This window comes from Polyodon spathula, chromosome 23 (genome assembly GCF_017654505.1).
Source record: "Polyodon spathula isolate WHYD16114869_AA chromosome 23, ASM1765450v1, whole genome shotgun sequence".
NCBI lineage: Eukaryota > Metazoa > Chordata > Actinopteri > Acipenseriformes > Polyodontidae > Polyodon > Polyodon spathula.
Genome location: NC_054556.1, coordinates 7,341,421 through 7,361,522, shown reverse-complemented (window position 1 = coordinate 7,361,522; position 20,102 = coordinate 7,341,421). Strand labels below are relative to the sequence as shown.

The window sequence follows — 20,102 nt, the reverse complement described above, 5'->3', positions numbered from 1 at the left end:
AAAGGAAGAGAAACATCTAGACTATAAAAGTGTATTTCTTAATTCTAAACGTTATAAAAAATAAACTTCAAACTTCTTATTACATTGGAATGATCCCTTTTTAAGTCACACAGACTAAGCAAACACATGAACAAACAGCTCAGAGGTTAGTACAGAAATTGCATGAGATGTAATTTTCCCACCACACTAACCACGTAGAGATTTTTCACTTGGATAGTTATTATATTAGAATGCCTTTCAGCCTAAACCTGAGTCACAGTCATTCTAGAATTGCTCTGTTGGATTGAGGTTCAATTTGGGAAGGGCTTAGGAGATTTGTGAAGCTCAACTGTGCTGTTCAAACCAGTCCCTGAATGGATGGTATCAGTACAGTGTCTGAAGGCAAGGCAAGCCACTACAACTGCCAGAACAGAATCAACAACCATAAAGACATGTGGAAGTCTATTTTGTAATGTAGAGGTACCTGTAAATGTGTTTTTTTTCTTTTTTCTTTGTTGTTGTTTTTTCTTGGTGAAAAGCTACAGACTTTCATCCAATGTAGAAGTAATTAGTTATTCTAATTAATCTAATTAATTGGTATTCTAAAAGCATGGTTACAATAACATTACAATTTATTACATTGTTATATAGAGTACAGACTTCCAAACAGCCAGTCACCTTCCTTGTTGCATTAAAACACTGTTTATAAGTGATACTAGTTTTTAATTAGCTGTAAAGGGACTTGCAAATCCACTTCCTTTTTGACCACTTGAAATGTAAAAGAGTTTGCTGTTGCCAGTATTGTTACATTGTTATTATTTCATTAATTCTTATCATCAGATTTGGCGTTTTACTAACATAATATTTGGTTAAGGAAGCTGTAATGAATGGGGAGGAAGATCACAACATTTCACAAAATGCTAAAACCTATTTGGAAAAGAGCGTGCAAATGTAATATTTTGCAAGTGTTTAGATTCTTAGCAGTTTTCTGATTAAATCTAAAATAACCTAGACAATACACATTGTGGATATTAGTACAGTTTTGTTAATGGTTTCAGTGAGGTATATGTCTCCATTAAAATAATTCTATGCATTTTATTCAGTTCATTTACACAGTATCTACCCCTAGGTTGCCTTTAGTTTGGTCCGTTTATGTAGGCATATTTCTTTTATGTTGGTATTTACCATAAAAAGGAGTTCTTAACTTGTTAGTGATAATCCTGTGCTCTTAGTGTAGGTATTTAAATAAGAACTAATTTATAAGACCTTGGTGTTTTCCCCTCCTCTGCCTCCCATTAATGTCCAATGGTTTTATTTTTTCTGGCAACCTGACTTTAATAAGAGTGGAACAAAATATTCTAATACGAGAAGCACATTGCATTCAAATGGAAAATGTATGTGATACTGTACTCCTGTTGTCTTTGAAAAAACTATTTTTTCCACTTGCTGAAGTGTTTTCAAATAATAATAATAATAATAAAAGTAATAATAACAACTCTCCAGTTGTGTTGTGACCTTAGGAATTTGACCATGAAACTATGAGATTGTTGTTCTTATTTAATCTTATTAATTCTCTAGAAAAATAAGTAATAATGACATTGGCTCAAGCCAATTAGGTACTGGTGGCAACTACAGTATGTGAAAGTCCTTACCAAAACCTGCCTTTACACATCAATAATCCTGCCCTGTATAACTCCCCTGCCATTCAGTACTGGGCCTCTCATCACTGGAGTCTCACATGCTGGAAACCATGGAAGGAAAGTTTGGAGCGATCTTAGCACTGTCTCAATTGCTCAGTTTGCTGGAACCTGACCATTTTATTAAATTAGCAAGTGGCCTCATTATGTTAAAAATCTTTTCCTGGGCTGAGACATGTAGTTTTAGCTCAAAACCACAGACTTCTGCTACATTAAATATTCTCTTTATATAGTTTTTATGGTGGAATATATTAGGCCTGCTTCTCTGAAAAAATCTCATGAGCGCAGGAAACTGACTAATTGGACTTTCAAACTAGTGACTGTGATCAGCCTGGTCAAAACCTGACCTGAGCACCCAGGGGCAGTTTTTGGCATTGAATTTTACACAAGGGACACTGTTGCTGCTACAGAGACACTCTGTGCACTGGGGCAGCATTCTTGATTTCTTGGGACCATTTTATTTCTGTTGTCTGCATGTGAAGTGTATTTTTGAAGATATAGTACTGTTACCTGTTATTTGTTTTTTATATTGCATAATTATGTAATGTAATGTCAAATTATATTTGGGCATTATGTCTATTGAAGTCAGTCTACATACTATCTATGGATGTCTTAGGTAATGTAGTTAGCTTAAGTTATGTTATGGTTGTAGAATGGCTTTTCCTGGTTAGTGAGCTATGTGCCAGTGTGCCAAAAAATTAGATAAAGGGCCCTATTCTCAAATCTTTAACTCTTGATTTACTCAAGTATGTTTTTATGAATAAAATACAGTTTGATATTCAATAAACTTTTGTATACTATTGTTGGCCTCCTTAGTGATAGTCAGGAACAATTTCATGGCTTCATTCAGGAAAAACAAACTCAAAAAAAAAAAAAAAAACCTCAATTAACCATGTAATTTTGCAAAAGTTTATTTTAATATGCCCAAACAGTCTATATTCTATATGGTTGTACAGCTCAACCGGCATATATTTTTACAAGGTGTACTACCTTTTTAAAAGTGTTTTGTATGCACAGAGTTACAAAGCAGCCAAGCAGCTACGATTAAGATGCAAGCAGTGCTTTCAGAGGAGTCAGCAGTCATAGTTTTACATAGATGAAATAATCAGGATTTTAAGTGCATTGATTGTAGAAAAAGCACACACATTTTTTGTCTCTGCCTATATGCTGCGAGTTGTCATAAAAGAAGGAAATTGATCACAATACAATGTGAGGAGCACAGCAGCACCAGCAGCAGCTAGTAATGCTTTGTGTCTGAGCCGCAGAGCAGGACAGGGTTGCCGCATGAGAGAGCTTGGACAGGGCTGAGCCACAGCAGCACTTGGCCAGCCTTCAAGCGCACTTGAAGGGGGTATGTCTTGGAGTCAGCCCAGGAAGCACGCTGAAAGAGGAGTTTGTTTTAAATTTGACCCTGGCTTCTTAAAACACCCTGCCCTGTACATGGAAATCGAGAGTCTGCTGCCGAAATAGCGCCAGCTCTGTGAGGAATAACACATTTTTGGTGAATAAGTTCAGCTTGCTAAAGCATTATTTTTTTAAAGGGAAAGCAATGGCTTCAGCCTTTATGTGTGGAGTTGAAGACTTTCTGATCAGTGGCAGCCGGTTTGTTTGGGATTTGACAATCACTACTCTAAGGAAATGGTACGGAGAGAGACTGAGGCACTGCCAGCAAGTCATGAGGACGTGGTGTGGTCTGGGGGATGTGTACCAGGTACATCAGGGTTTTGGTTTTACAAAATTGCTGTTGGAAATCCAGATTTTAGATTTTAAATGACACCAATGTGTGTACAAATAAATTAAATGATTCTTCCAGGAAGGGAGGGCTACTGGAAAATTACTGGTGTATTGCGCAGAAGTCGTTGTTTTTTATTTGGCATGTCTATATTGTTTATTATTTAAACTGAACAAAATATGTGTAAATATTGTGTTTTACTGTACAAAATTGGGGATAAATTAGTCATCATTTAATCTAGTATTATTTAATTTTAAGAATCCATGAAAAATCTGAATTATTGAAATCACTCTTTTTGTTAAGCTTTCACCCTAATGGAGAGGCTGTGTGGTCCAGTGGTTAAAGAAATGAGCTTGCAACCAGGAGGTCCCCAGTTCAAATCCCAGCTCAGCAACTGACATATTGTGTGACCCTGAGCAAGTCACTTAACCCACTTGTGCTCCGTCTTTCGGGTGAGATGTTGCTGTAAGTGACTCTGCAGCTGATGCATAGTTCACACACCCTAGTCTTGTATCTTCTAAAGCACTTTGTGATGGTGGTCCACTATGAAAGGCTGTTTGCAAAAATAAAAAATATTATTAATTAGTTTTACTTACACAGCCCCACTCTGGTTACCCAGTGTCTCTTACTGAAATCTTAGACTTAAATAAGACTTTCAAGAGGCAACAAGATTCATGCTGTCATGTGTCAGTGTGCTGCGAATAACCGTTCTTTGTGAAATAGGCTTATTTGAGGTGCATTTCATTATTTCTAAAGCACTAGGTTTACTTTTTTGGTTGTTAGTTTGTTTAGAACCACTCACTTATTTACTTAAAAGTTTCCCTGGTTAAATCAGGCTTGTTGTTTGTTGACAGATTTTGATAATAACAGAGTTTCCATACACAGTTCAGAGCTTCAAAATTGCACTGACAATGAACACTGACAACAAACATCTCTCAAACACAAAGAGTACTGCTACATGTGTTGTTACCAGCATGATATAACATAACAGACAATTCGGTTCATTATAGTATGAGCACCATCTGTAGCAGGTAAGACTAACGTTAGTATTCTTCTGCTGGTAAAAAATTAATTTCTAGTGTGTTACCGTTTTTTGACTGGAGGCACCAAGCCAGAAGAATGATTGCCATTGAATCTCCTCTTCTGTGTTTATAATAATGTATTAATTTGTAGGACTAAAGGTATGAACTGTACATTCAGACTAATTTACTGTGACCTACAATATAAGTATACAAAAATTAGTTTCTTCTCCTAGGGGTTGGTGTGGTCTAAAGGGGGGGGGGGGGGGGGGGGGAATATGTAATAAATAGCACAGTCTTCTATCTCTGCTAGTGGTCTGCTGTGTTAGTTAATTTGGAACGGCATTGTTTTACGCACCTTGGGGTCATACAGCTGAATGTCTTTCCCAGCAATTACAATTATTAATTTGAGAGGCTCTCTGTCTATGCCTGGTCTGGAGACATCTCCTCACAATGGCACATTATCCAATACAGTAGTCAATTAATCACAATGGCTCTTTGAAGGATACGTTTAATCTTTTTACATGCATTCTAAAAAGGAGAATTCTGATTATTTTCATAACCTTAACCTTGCTTGTCTATGTTAACAACAACAAGAAAATGTATATTGAAATGTTTTCCTGTTTGTTCGCTGTTAGAATAGGGAAGGGAATGCCCTTCCACAACCCTGTGGGCACAATTGAAAGAATTTCCAGCAGACGGCCACAAAATAAATATTTATTTGCTTTGACGTAGGCTTGCATATTTTGGGAGTCTTTACGATAAACAATAAGCCAAGGTAGTAATTATAAGTAATATTTGTATAATCTTCCATCTATGTTGATTTAAATAAACAGCGTACAAACTAAAAATGAAAGAATCCATGTGGTGACCAAACCAATTCAAGATTGAAAGCCAGCATACAAATTGATTTACATTTAATCATTTCCCATATCTTTTCATTTTTAGTCCTGTATGTTTTTGAAAGTCAGAATGTTATGGCCTAGGATTCAAATAAACAGTGAGGTCTGTTGTCTCTGCAGATATGCATCTTTCAATTATTGTGGTCAAATTTAACGGAACAGTAGCCATTCTGACTTAGCATTGCATTTACTAGGTTCTGTTCACAGTAAGGGCTAGGTGCTTTCTCATCAATCTAACAAAACTTGGAACAGAAGGCGCTCTGTGACACATGGAAGTTATTAGTGGGCTTTTGGAGCAAAATCTTTTGATCTGAGTTCTTGTTTGGTTTGAAACCTAGCATAGAAGTCGATGGTATGTTAAAAACAATTTCTCGGATTTGTGCAGTGTGATACAAATGTCACACGTCTTCTTAGTATCCATTGCAGTGTGTTAAATGGGACTGGACATCCTGTATGTGAAATATCTTTAAAAACAAATATCATGAGTAGTGATACTTGAAGTTACATTTATATACATATTTGTTCTTCATACATTTAACAGCTTAAACATTAGTATTCATGTTGGTGTAAATTAAGCTAATAGAAGAAATAAGTTGGCAAACTTAAATTTAATGTGTAACTGGTATCACAAATCAATGCAAGAAAATCACTATACCACAAATGATCTATGAATACCAGTTTATAAGGTGGCCAAAGAATAAACATACACTTAAATGTAACAGGAAAAATCTGGACTCATTCTGATGAGAAGCCACCTTGTTTTGACATGTACAACATCTGCACTGATTAGATAATGGGACTTGCAGGTCCTGAATGTCATAGCACGGTCTGTAAAGCAAAGACTCTGCTGACATTTCAGCTTATCAAATCCAGCAGGGGTTGAGACGGAAGCGTCATTAGGAAGTATTGGTTTCAGAGCAGGTTTGTGTAATTGATTACAGTTGTATTGCTGCAGCTGCCATCTTTGTAGCCCATTTGCTTCTGTTGTTAACAATGACATAAGCACTGACATGATTGGCTGTATATGGGTGCACATGAGTGCTGTATTCAACCGGAAGCTTCTAATATTGTGGCTATTAGAGCACTGCATCAAGGTCTGAACATAAATCTAAAATTACAACCCACAGGTACAGGTACTCGATGCAGGGTCCCGTAATTGTAAAACAGCAGTTGTCAAAGGTACCTTACCCAGTATGACAGGCAGTGGTTGGTTCTCATCTCCACCTGTACTGAAATCTTGAGTGCGTACATAGAAATGTATGATGCATTATGACGTACTGTATAAGTTTCAGTAGTCATAAGCATTGCCTTTAATGTAGTAAGGTCCACATTTTAGCAGGCTAAAATACCTCAGTTACTTCTTGGAAGTTCAGTCATCACTTAAGAAAAATCCTATAGTTTTCTAGAGAACTGCCCATAATACCACACTTACCCAAATTACAAATATATTCATGGTACCATAGAGTACACCAGTGCTTTATATGATGGGTGGAGGAAATGATTACTTTGTATGTAACCACGTTATATAAACTAGCATTTTGAAAGGCTCAAACCATATAATTAAGGATTCAAAATAACCATAGTAGTATTTTCCAGCAATACAGTTAGAAGAGCGTGTTTGCTTAAGACGATGGAATAAAAGGACACCATTGTGACTGTAAGGCTACGTACACGCACAGGCTAAATGCGGTTGTGAGTTAATATGGTTTGTACACAGACAGTTTGGTTACAAAGGGCAGCAACAACCACACTAGTTAATCCTTTTCAGAGCAAGTATCCAGTGCGGTTATTAATTCAGTTCAGTTAGTTAATGCGCGCTGTGTGTGTGTATTACAACCGCACTTACACAACCGCAGCTGGTGCTCAGTGGACCTCCGCGTAAGCAATGATGTCATCGTCTCAACAAACTCCTGGCACATGCATAGTTTTTTTTATCCAGTCAGTTGGATGCCACTGAAGCATTGGTGTAGTCGAGGGTATACGCAGGTAAACGACGTTTACTCACTTTTAATTTGGGCAATGTAGCATTTACCCTCTTCTCATATAAGGGATGTACAGTTTTCCAGTGTTCTGACATTTTATAATGTGTGCATTGTGTTTGCCTTGGAGAGCCTTTATTTTGTGCTATTTCCAAAACCAGAATCATTCTTAAAACAGTGTTGTCATTGGCCCTGTGGAACTGAGTGCCAGAAATGTATTTTAATGCCTTTCATTTTCACCCCTGTTGTCCTCCAAACCTAATTAAAAAACTGGAAACAGTGGTCGACGTAATTGATGCACCAAACAGGCGTGTTTACCCACGTTTTAAATTCCTACTACACCACTTCACTGGAGTCGTTTCCACCAGCCTTCTGGTCGGAAGATTGCCCACACTTTTCGTTCAGCCATCATTGTACAGTGCAGAAAAAGCGTCTCAAAACGAGCATAGCAGAGCATTACGAGCTTTCGATCGATTGTCGGTGTCTACTGTGCTTACTTCAAAAAACAAAAGCCAAAACAAAAACACAGCGCCCATGTTGTCACGCAAAACCTCACGATCGGCATATTTGTTTAAACAGGGAGTGCAGTCACTTCAGTAATGAAAGGTGTGTGTGTGCACAACAAACAACCGCGGCGACAGGAAAATCAAAAATACTCTATGATAATCTGTTGGAGTCTGTATTTTTTATTTTTTTTTATTTTTCTGTTGGCGGTTGTTGATAAATGCAAAGACAAGTGGGAATATAATAACACTTAGACACCTGCAAGACTTGTCTGAACTCATTTTTTGAAATTGTATTTACCTTCATTTAAACACTAATTGGTTGTTTTTGCAGTTGCAAAATGGTAGTTGTGGAAAATATAAATTCACGTAAATAGTCATAATTAAAGCAAATGTGCAATATTAATTTGGATTGAGTTAAGAATTATTGCATTTTAGGTTTATATTTTCCCAAAACACTTTTTACCAACTCAGGGTCTAATTGAATTGGGCCTGTGGTTATTTCTTTGTTGGCTTTCATGCAGACTGGAAAGGAGACTTTCTTTGATACTTATTAGCTAATTGGGTGAGCAACTCTCTAACTACATTATTGATGTGTCATCTATGTTGCTGTTTCTATAGAGCTACATTTGGTTGTGTCCCTATCTGATTGCTCCATGGTTTTAAAAAATGGGTTTCAGTATAATACAATAAAGATTCCTGCCCCACCTGTTGCTAAACAAGAGCCTATTTGTTAGAGGTTCTTACACATTAATGTATGTTATTATGTATGAATGAATCAGAGTGCACCTTTTGGATTTTATATTCCTTTTGCAGTGACTCATACATCAAAATGAATATTGAAACATCATATTTGAGTTGCTTTATCATTATAAACGGCGTTGCGTATTGTCACATTTCTTCTGAACGGTGGGACTGTAGTTCCTTCCAAATGTTCCAGTTGCCCTTTGAGCTCATTATGTTGCAGTGTGTACAGTAGCTATTCTGTAAAAAAAAACATCCTTGCATCACAATAGCTGAAATGATTTAAATGTTTATTATAAAAAAAACACACAGGAGCTGACACTGCCAGATGTTATCATTTTTATTTTATTTTTCGAAAAAGTCCTGAAGACTTATGAAAAACGATTCAGAATTTTCACGAAACAAGAAAGGCACACAACGTATTGATTTGATGCTCTTGTCTTGCAGATGTCCGAAGGCAGGCTCTGCCAGGTGCATCTCCTGGATGAGAGAAAACTGGAACTACTGGTTCAGGTATGATAGGCATGCCACAGTTATAATGATCTCACAGACAATAAAGTAATGAGTGTGTTTTAAAAATAATGCCATACCGGTCCACACAGCTTTGTGGGTGGAGTTGGGGGCTATTTACACCTAATTTATAGTTGCACCTTTATTGCTAAAACTTAATTTAAGAAGAAACTAATGAAGCAAAAACAATTTTAGAATATTACTTTTTTCTTGAATATGTCTCAGTGGATTTTTGACCATCTCAGTATACTATACATTATTAAAACACGAATACAACAGTAGCTTTATTGAATACATTTTTCTTTTTACAGCCAAAGCTTTTGTCACGAGAACTGTTGGATTTGGTTGCATCTCATTTTAACCTCAAAGAAAAAGAATACTTTGGAATAAACTTTATTGATGATACGTAAGTAAAATCCTATTACTGTCAATAGTATATTCAGCTTTTCCTTTCCCATTCATTCAATGTGGAACACCACTACAGTGCCCTGTCCTTTCATTTGCAATCATTAACCCACAAAGTTCTATCAAGGTGATTTAACTTTATAATCCTGATTTTCTCATGTGAGCTGTATTTTCTGCAATAGATTTCATTTAAATCTGAAAATGCCAGTGTGCTAAAAACACTTATGCTAGCTCTGCAATAACTAAAACAGACCCTGCATGTATTGTTTTATTGGGTGTACAGTACCATCAAAACATTGTTATGGAAATACAACAAAATAACGCTAATAGTACATTTACTGGTAACTGTACTGTACCTCTTTTCAGTAGCGTAAGAAACTGCTTCTCAGAGGAAAGTTCCAATAACATACTAATTGATTGTTCCTGTAGATATCTGATTAAAAATGAATTTAAAATGTGGGTAATGTCCATTGATTGAAAGGGAAGTGGCTTATACAATAGTACCAGCTGGATCTAGCTGGTTTCACAGGCTTGTCCTTTTCCTGTTTTGAGAACATTCTTTTCTTAATAGTAATGACTTTGGTTTGGAATGGTGCGTGAAGGCTTTCATGCTTGTAAACGTGTCAGGCTGCTCCTAGTTTGGCGTATGTGTCATTTTGACCTCATATTGAATCTGAAAACGTTTTGCAGTTCACATGGATATGATCAGAAAATGGGCTGGCTATTTTGTAACTGGATCCATGTTATGACTGTGAAATCGATTATAAAATTATTCTTTTCCAGAATATTAGATTTGTGGTTATATGGTTTAAAGCCTTCAACGGCGTACAGAGGAAGATGTCATTTCAAGTTGACAATTATGGACATAGAAAAACCTAATGACTTAAATCCCTTTTTATTTACCTTGTGTGCTTTGTTAACAATATAAAACCTGTTAGCTGAAAACAGTGTTACTGTGTAAACACTCACAGAGCCACGTTCGTGAAAGAAAGTTTTTTGGGGTGATGAAAAACACACTGCTAACCTTGCAGACATGTACCAACATACCAATGTTTTAGGAAGTTGTTTAAGAAGCATACAGCAGCCTGCTTATGTTTCATTGATGTAACTCATCAACTCAACATTATTCAGCAGGTTTCATTAGATTTTATAAAGCAAAATCTGTTAATTCTATAGGGTGATGCAAAACTTTTGGCCATAGCTGTAAGTGCAGTTGAAAGAACCATATGCAATATTTATTGTTTTTTATTGTATATGTTTCCATTTTTCCATCAGTGGCCAATGTACCTGGCTCCAGCTGGATCGCAAAGTACTAGAGCATGATTTTTCTAAGAAACCTGGACCCGTTGTCTTGAACTTCCTAGTCAGGTGAGTGATGTGTCATTTTGCTGCAGAGCTTGGATACACAGTTAATCATCTATGTTGACAGCCTTATTTACTCAATGACGAACTTCTTTGGTCCTGGTATGCTGTATGCTGAAACATGTATTGATGACATTGATAACGTTTTAACCTGTAACGACTGACTTTTCAGTTCAGTCCAACAAACCTTTGTGATAGCATTTAAATATATCACTTTTTAAACTTCACCGACCACATTCCACAGACATTTTACATTATGTGATTTTAAAACTTTCCAGTAGGCTATGCTAAAGTCCCATCCATATACATCTTTATGAAGCATATTCCACAAGATCATATCATTATTGCTATTTTAACAGAAAAAGTATTTATTATTATTATTATTATTATTATTATTATTATTAGTAGTAGTAGTAGTATGTGTATTTATTACTCAAATCAGTGTTTCCCACAGTTATTTAAAACATGCCTTTTTATAAAACTTTTCAAATAGGTCTGGTTCTTTGTGTTTAGCTTAGCAATCCCACTCCATATAATGTACATATTCTTAATTTATTATTGATTGTGAAAAAAGAAAAAAAATCTAGTACTACTAGTACCACTGCTTGGTAAATTAGGCTGAATACAGTATGTCCTTCTGAACAAGTTTTAAAAAATAATTTCAATATTTTTAAAATTAAACACTAATTTCCCAGAATATCTTTTCCTATTGATTTGTGTCCCTTGTTATAAAAAATAAATACAATTAAATAGTAAACGCTATCCAAATTAGCCTTACAAACCTGAATCCTGGCCTGATGGTTCCACTTCATCACTGTGCTGAAAGTTGCTCAGTTCCCCAGCTGATTCAGTGAAGAGGTGTCAGATGTGCTAAATTGAATTGAAGCGTTTCATATTTTCATTCCAGGATACTTAAAGCTGATAACCCCATTTCACCTGTGAACTCGGACAGATTAAAGCCTTATGTTCAGAAACAGGATTGAAAAGCTTATTACGACCTTGAAAGAGCTTGGAGTTCATTACTGGCATAAAACAAAAATCAAATATGTTAAACCTTTTTTTTTTTTTTTATTGTTATTGCCTTTAGAACAGAATAGCACCACAACCTGGATTTGATCACAATGTATGAGAATAACCAAGATTCATCGTAAACTTTCTAAAAAAGGGTTTGGCGTGTTTCCAGTTGGCTAAAAACTTCCTCCCTTTTCAATAAATTTTAAAACAGTCCAATATGCTGGGGTAAAAGATGTGATCTTACCTTTAAGGTTTTAAACCACAGAACCCTAAAAAGGGGACTTTGAATAATACTGAGATGTTTCTGATTGATATTTTACAGATTTTACATTGAGAGCATATCGTTCTTAAAAGACAATACAACAGTGGAATTATTTTTTCTAAATGCAAAAGCCTCCATGTACAAGGTAAGGGATGTTTTTATATAAAATGTAATTAAGTGTGACTATTTAATGATCTTCTTGTTGCACTCATCTGTAATTTAATCAATCTAATCTTGATAGTATATGAGTCGGCATTCTGTTGAGCTTTTTCCTATATCAATGATGAATTAATTTTGATTGATTATCCCAGTTAATTTCAATTGAATGAGACTTTCATGACGAAATGCTGAAATACATTTTTGTACACATTATAAAAACTATTTTCAGTGCATAGACTTTTGTTTCTGAAAGCGGCGGTGTACCTTGGATGTGGGTTTCCAGGAAAAATAAATGTGATTAATGTGAAAGAGGCATTAGATCAAAGTGTTTCTAATTCAAAACTTACCATCTGCAAAGTTTTACAGCGTGATAACCGATTGATGTTAAAACTAAGACCCTTTTTATGAGAGAAAAATGTGCGTACAAATACTAGTTGGCATGTTTTATTTATTTTATTTTGTTATCAGTTTGAAATGCTTGGTCTTCACCTGGTTACACAGATTTTCTTTTTATAATATATACTGTATGCACGGTTCCTCTATTTTCCAATCAAACAATGTACCGAAAAGGCAGTTCCAAGGTCATTGTGTTTTTATTTGAATAACTAGACCAAGGTGGGATAGCTGTTAGAAGTACAGTGACGGAAACTGTGATGTTGTGGTTTCCAGAGTCATATCCATAAACGTATGGTGTGCCAAGAAAACGGTTGGATTTCCAAATGTGCTTTTGTACACATGGCATTTACCGAAGACAGCCGTTAAAAAACCTGTTAGCTGGGAGTCTGGCTGAGATCCAGCTCTCAGCAAGTTCAGGGAATTAAATCTTTAAGATCTGAAATATTGTTAGGAGTTTTACAGTTATGTTGATTCATGACTTAATTCAAATGCCAAGCAGTGAAATTGTTCAGAGTCCTGAACATGATTAAACCGTTATTACATTTTTTCTTTGCTCATGTAATCTCACTGCAGTTAAAATGAATTCACCCATTTAAAATGCTAAAATGTCATCTGTAATCCTCAACAATACCACGCACAGTACATGGTAAGGGGTTCATTTTTTTGTGTTTGTTTGTTTGTTTTGTTTTTACATTTTTCTACAATACATTGGGAAAATCCCAGGAACTATGTATTAATTCAGCGAACCTGCAATTTACTGGTATTACCAGTGCTAGTCTACATGCAACTGTAAACTACAAACTCACAGTTTAATTGGTAATTTAATTAAACTGTGGAAAGCCTATTATTACAGACATCAAGTCAAAGTGAGGTAAGGTAATTATTGCTAGTGAAAGTAGAGATTTGTTTTTTGAAAATAACTTTCCTTTTTAAATGGAAACCAACCTTCTGTTCTCAGGAATCCATCAGCTTTGGTGCGCATGGCAGTGTTCTAGTATTACAATGTGGGGGGCATCTGGGCCAGACGTTGATAAGACGGGAAGAGGGTAAACAATAGCCATGGGGAATTATTTACAGCAGATTGGTCTGATTATGCAAGATACTTCCCAGATTAGTCAAATAAACAACAAAATAAAAACATATGCAATGCAACATACAATAATATAAAAGACCAGGTTAGGGACCCGTATATATTGCATTTGCAACGCCTTCTAGCACAGTCAAAATTCACCTGCACTACTATTTCTCAAAACGGCTTGGTGCAGTTGGGTACAAAATGATGAAATTGTCAAAGGTATTGCTTTTTATTTGGCAAGTGGGTTTGTAGTTTGTACTCTACTGTATCCACAGAAGAACACGTCAACCTGGATTGCCTAAAATGATTTAAAAAATTTAATTTTTTTCTTGGTCCGCACTTTCCCACCATGCTAATTCGCTGCTTTTTTCCTTCAAATCTTATAACAAAAAGTGCTTGCATAGAAAGTTCTTGCTAAAACTGATGGTCAAAATTATTTAAGCATTCCTCCATGTAAATTTGTTTCACCTGTGATTTATTTAAAATGCATGTAACTTAATATCCAGTTATTAATAACTCTTGTTAGTTTAAGGTATGGGTTGGCCAAGGAAAACCAAAATATTTCACTTCCCTGTAGGCAATATTATGAACACAAGAACAACATTAGCGTAAATTACATTAGATTTACAAATCTAATGCATAAATGGCGTGCTTTTATTAAACAAACCCCATTAAATTCAAATTATACATGTGACCCGATTCAGCAGTGTGACATACAGTCTTACAATAATATTTCTGACACCATTTCCTGAAAAGTGGGAATGCAAACTGCTATATTCTGCCACTGAAGAAGTAGAAACTCAATTCCTACAGGCATCCAAAACATCCTGCAGACACATTCCTTGCTACTTTTATTTCAAGTCATTGACATGGAAAAGGGCCTCGAGTCACACTGAAACACATTAGTGAGAATTTTCTGTCAGAAAGGTATGAAAAGAAAACTGAAACTGAATGTGATATAACCAGTCCTGAAGATAAAAAATGGAAATGGATGGAATTGACAATTGTCCTGGTTGGGATGTGATGGGTTTGGTTTTGGTGTTGTACATGTTTTACATCACAACTTCTGGATCTGTAATGATTTTAATGGTAAAATACAATTATATGGAATTAGAACTGCAGTAAGCCCTATACATTTTCTAATGCTATTTATTATTATTATTATTATTATTATTATTATTATTAATAATTATAATATTATAATATTATTATTATATTCTGTGAAGATTCTGAACAAAGACTTGTTTCTGTGCAACACTTGTTTACACAACCATGTAATCTTTGGTACCATTAGATACATATTTATATATATAATATATATATATATATATATATATATATATATATATATATATATATATATATATATATATATATATATATAGTAGGACCATAAACTGCAAAAATACCATGCAAGTTTACCGTGATAACATTTTATGAGTATACTTTAGGCATAAAAACACATTTTAAAGAGCATGCACAGTTAGAACATGTTTCCTTTTTCTTCTGATGTACCTATGCTACCAAAGAAGTAGATATGTAGGTTACATGTGCACTGAAAGTGATACAGTGCTCAAGAGCATAGCGTACACTTTATATTAATAGCAACTCATTAATATCCTATCTATCCCCGCCTGATAAAAGACTAAACACACTAACAGTGGAGTGTGTGTATGCATGTATGTGTGTGTGTGTGTGTGTGTCCAGGCGATCGAATTGAAGAATTGTATTTCTGGGAGAATTGAGTTAGGCAGCTGAAAATTGTCAAACCTGCTCTGTCAAGATATACCAAATTCGAGAGGGAGGGTGTTATGGGATACGACTCTTATAGTTATTAATAACTTATCTTCAAACTTCCACTTAAGTTTATTTTATTCTTATGAACGTTCGTCCAAATTGTATTTTTTTTAAATTGATTGTTGCGTGCTGCGTGTATTATATTAATAAAACATTTTCCAACTCCCCCTTTTCTTTGTGGAGTTAGTCGAGTCTGAAATTGAGTGGCACTTGAAGGTACGGGAGTGGGAACGTCTCAGAGGTTTTTAATTTTTTTTTATTTTATTTTGTTTCATTTTTGGATTTGTGTTTCTTACGGCTTTTCTTTGTACACAGGAGGATATACAAGTGGAAAGTGAAACAGTATTTAAATTAGCTGCGTACACCTTGCAGGTAAGGGGTGTTTTTTGTTTGTTTGTTTTTTCCTATAGTTTTTGAGTTAGAAAGAATGTATCATGCAACCTGTAACTTACAGTGTAAGACGAGGCCAACTGAAAATCAAATTGTAACATTTGTGCTTCGAGATGAGATTATGTTTGCACACAATTCAAATATAAACATGCATCCTGAATGTAACATTTACATTTTCTTTTAAGCAAATCTGTTATTCTGTGTACTGTTTTTGTGAGTGTTTATTTAGTGGGTGGTATTTAATATGAACCTATGGAAACGTCTGTAGTTGTATGCTCAACAATCAAAAAACAAAAACCCTCGAAGTTTTGTCCTTCGCTGCATATATCCCATGACTTCTTTTTGTGTTTTGCTTCTGGGGGAGGAGTTCATTGGTACTAGTTGTGGAGGAGAATGTAAGGTGCTTATTGGCTGAACCTTATCAACAACTGTTAACCTTTGGATACAGATTCAGTACCTCAAGTTGCAGTAGCTACTTTTTAAAAAAAAATTCATGAGAGTTTACCGTTCTGACAATTATAAAGTTAAAAAAGAAACTCGTTATACGGTATACTCAGGAATTATTTCAACGAAAGTTATAATTTATGAAACACATTTTCGTTTTTTTTTTTGTTTTTTTTTAATTTGCAGAATCAAAAGGAGACTATGTATAGGTAAGCTCGATATAGATATATATATATATATAATATATATATATATATATATATATATATATTTGCACTTGAAGTTAAATGTTTTGCTTTATATTAATTTCTGCTGGTTCGATTAATTAACGATCTGGTGATGTTTTAATTCCAAAGGTATTGCGTTGTGTTGATATGGAGAAATATGGGTCTCTTCTTTACATTTCTATCTGCAAAATATCTTCATGACTATACAAAACGTGTTTGTGAAGCCTTTGGTTAAACGTATGAGAAGATGTGAAGTACAGATTCCAGATCCACAATGGCTAGTAATATTATTAAATTGGGGAAAATCAATTTAAAGCAAGATAAAGTGTGTCAGCTGCCTTGCTGAGGGGGTCAAAGCAGGCCCTTTTTTTTCTGCAGCTGCCCTTTTGGGGCCTCACTGTCATGCATTTGACAGTTGCATTGAAGCTGGGGTGTGGAAGCTAGCTGCTAGTCTAGGGAAACTGTTCTGACACACACGTTCGCAATGCAATAACTTTACCCGTGAATTCTTTTCAGCTAACTGTCTTCACTACATTGCTGTTATTGAGCTGTACCGTGTAATCTGCTTGAGAGTATTGCTGGAAAATCTGAACCCACTATAAAATAGTTAGTTAGAAATGTCTCATTAAACAAACAAGCAGAAAAGGTCAAAGTTGTTTGTTAATGTTTTACTAATGGTGTGTTTTTTTTGTTGTTGTTTTGAGAAACATACCAATGCAAAATACCCAAGTGGCTATATATAGTGTAATATATGTGTAACTTGTTATTGTAAGTTTATTTTCATTAAAATACCTAATCAGAATTAGATTTATACATTTCTGGGGAATAATCACACCGAATATAAATAGCACCGCAGTTCCAGTTTGAAGCATTCCAGGTTTTTTTTTGCCCTGGCCACTGTGTGTATGATGGAATTTTGCATGTTGTAGTTAGTGGAGCACTAAATACTTGCCTGCAACTGTTTGGTGTCGGACTGCGTAAACAGCAGGTTTGCTGGAATGTGTACACCAGTGTATACATTTTCTGTCACTTGATCGTCTATCCCCAATGTGTGGCGTCGTTAAAATGACGTTTCATTCAATTTGTACGTCCTCCAACAGCAGAATGGAATACACAGAAGAGAGAACAATGATGGAAAGCTGAACTAGCCACTGCTGTTGTTGCTCCCTTGAAAGTGAAACCACACAAGTTAATATCGATGACTGGGTCAACATTGTGTCATTGTACACTATAGCCAAAAGTTTAGCATCACCTAGAATTTAAGGATTGAGACATACTTATATAATTAACTATATTGATACGAAAGGTTATGGCGATTTTTAATTTTGTTTCACCTTGATTATCTCTGGTGTAAAATGTTTTTTTTTTTTCTTTTTTCTTTTAATCAAGAACAATTTAACAACCGGCTACTGCATAGTCTATGAGCTATGTTGATTGTGGATTCAAAGCATGGAGTGAGATATTGGTTTGCATTTTCAAACTTTTTTTTTTTTTTTTTTTTTTTAATGCTAGACTCGGCAGGCCTTTTAAAGCAGCCCTAAAGGGAACATTGATAATGAAAGTTTATTATACAAACTCAAACCTTCACCAAAGATAATGGTTGGCTTGCCTTTTCTCCTGTACAAAAGTCTGTATTTATACTTTTTGGTACCTATTTTCCTTGTTTGCTTTTCATTATGAGTGTTTGCAGTTTTTTGGGAGCAGTGATATAAGATCTGCATAGATTCCAGGATTCACCTCCACCAGACTACTCAGGAAGTCATGTGACAGGGACTGCGGAATGAGAAATGTATCATCCTTTACGTTAATAAATAAACTGCAGAAAATTATGGATGAAAAAAGCAAAAGCAAGAATTAAAGGTACAGTACAGTTAAGTCTCTGGGTTTTGTAGCACCCAGAGCTTTCCCAGGCCAGTGGTGTTCTACTGGAGGCGGTCTTTTCATTAGTAATAAAGCTGACACGTTACTTTTATACACTTGCCAGTGTCGAAAAGATAACCAAGGGGGGCTGTAACATAACACAGACATTGTAATGAATTCCAGATAGCTGACAGGCATATGCTACAGTGAGGCCAATCATCACAACACTCACAAACACATTCTGAATAAAGAAACCGTTTGTTTAAATGTACTCACTGGATTGCAATTGCAGCAAATCCATAATCCCTGTGCTGAAGGCAGAGATGGACTTGATATATCATAATAAGGATATATTTATATATATATATATATATATATATATATATATATAATATATTATATAAATACAGTAGTACTTAAACCACAATAATGGTAAGCAGTGCCTCTATTACCATAAAATAGTGTTAGAGATTATTTTAAATAGTTCATGTTCTGCATGTTTTACTTCAAGGCTGTAAACTTTGAATTTAGTGCAGAATGAAGAACATTTTCGTAAGATTGTGCTTTTTAAATACACTTTACTAGCCTCGTTACTGACATGAATGCAAAATGTTATACAGTAATCCGTCATGTATCCGCATATCACATATCCGTCCTAACTGTTTAACTGCCATGATCAAGCTCTTCAGCACAGTGTGTGTGAGTGTATGTGAGTGAGTGAGAGAGAACCAGAACCAGGGTTGGGTACCGAAGAAGGAGTAAGCAAATCCAAACCACGACAGCTGGGAAAGTGGCCGTGGTTCGTTTATTATTGAGCAGAGTAGATTAGTTCACAGGCTGTAGATCCCACCAAAGTTTCCATACACTGTGTTGTATGCGCTCCGTGTACTGCCATTGCTGGTAGTGTCACGTGAGCTGTTCAGTGTGTTGATATGTAAATAAATCCTGTTTGCCTGCGGGGCGTTTCAACTTCAACCTCCATCTCGATCTCTTGCCTGTTGCCCAGCAGCGAATGCACGCACCGACACGGCAGACGGCTACCCTGTCACAAGCATTAATACCCTGTATCTTTCTAAACAAGGGATGTATGGCATCTCCCTAATAAAAGCCAAATCTCCAGAACCTTTAGTTTTTGATACTGAGGTTATTGGAATCTAAATACTGTTATGGTGGCTTTCTTTAGCTAACTTCTGGCCATGGAATGACTGGGCTAATATAAGCTATGTCTTACTAACTCTTATCGTAATTTGTAGTTGCACATTGCTTTTCCCCATGTTGTATGATTAGTGAGTCACTGTGTACTCTGTCTAGCACTTGACATTGACATAAGCCTTATGTTTTATTTTGCTATTTTTAACCCAGTACTGACTGAAGCAAACACAGGCCTAAAGTACTTTCCAATTTGCACACCAGTATCTACTCGGTGTGGATAAAGTAATATGGGACCCCAATAATACCAGTATTGACATAACGTTGACTTATATATTAAAAATATATATTATTATATATTTATATATTATATATTAAAAAGCAACAAAAAAAACACCATTAATGGTAATTTGTGGAGAAGATCTAGATATATTGAGAACATCTGTTTACAATCTTTTTAAACTACTACTTCAACGTGTAAAATAAAGAAACCGAGT

The 20,102-nt window shown here is 35.4% G+C and overlaps 1 protein-coding gene across 1 annotated transcript in view; it reads left to right on the top strand.

The window, feature by feature from the left end:
* Positions 1 to 3,210: 3,210 nt before the first annotated feature.
* LOC121298093 (FERM domain-containing protein 4B-like) overlaps positions 3,211 to 20,102 on the top strand; it is a 35,538-nt gene continuing 18,646 nt past the window's right edge. Inside the window, exons 1-6 of the mRNA XM_041224901.1 lie at positions 3,211 to 3,387; positions 9,003 to 9,068; positions 9,377 to 9,471; positions 10,746 to 10,838; positions 12,169 to 12,253; positions 15,851 to 15,927. Coding sequence (XP_041080835.1) covers positions 3,226 to 3,387; positions 9,003 to 9,068; positions 9,377 to 9,471; positions 10,746 to 10,838; positions 12,169 to 12,253; positions 15,851 to 15,927 — 578 coding nt within the window. The 5' untranslated portion in view covers positions 3,211 to 3,225. The remainder of the gene's footprint in view (positions 3,388 to 9,002; positions 9,069 to 9,376; positions 9,472 to 10,745; positions 10,839 to 12,168; positions 12,254 to 15,850; positions 15,928 to 20,102) is intronic.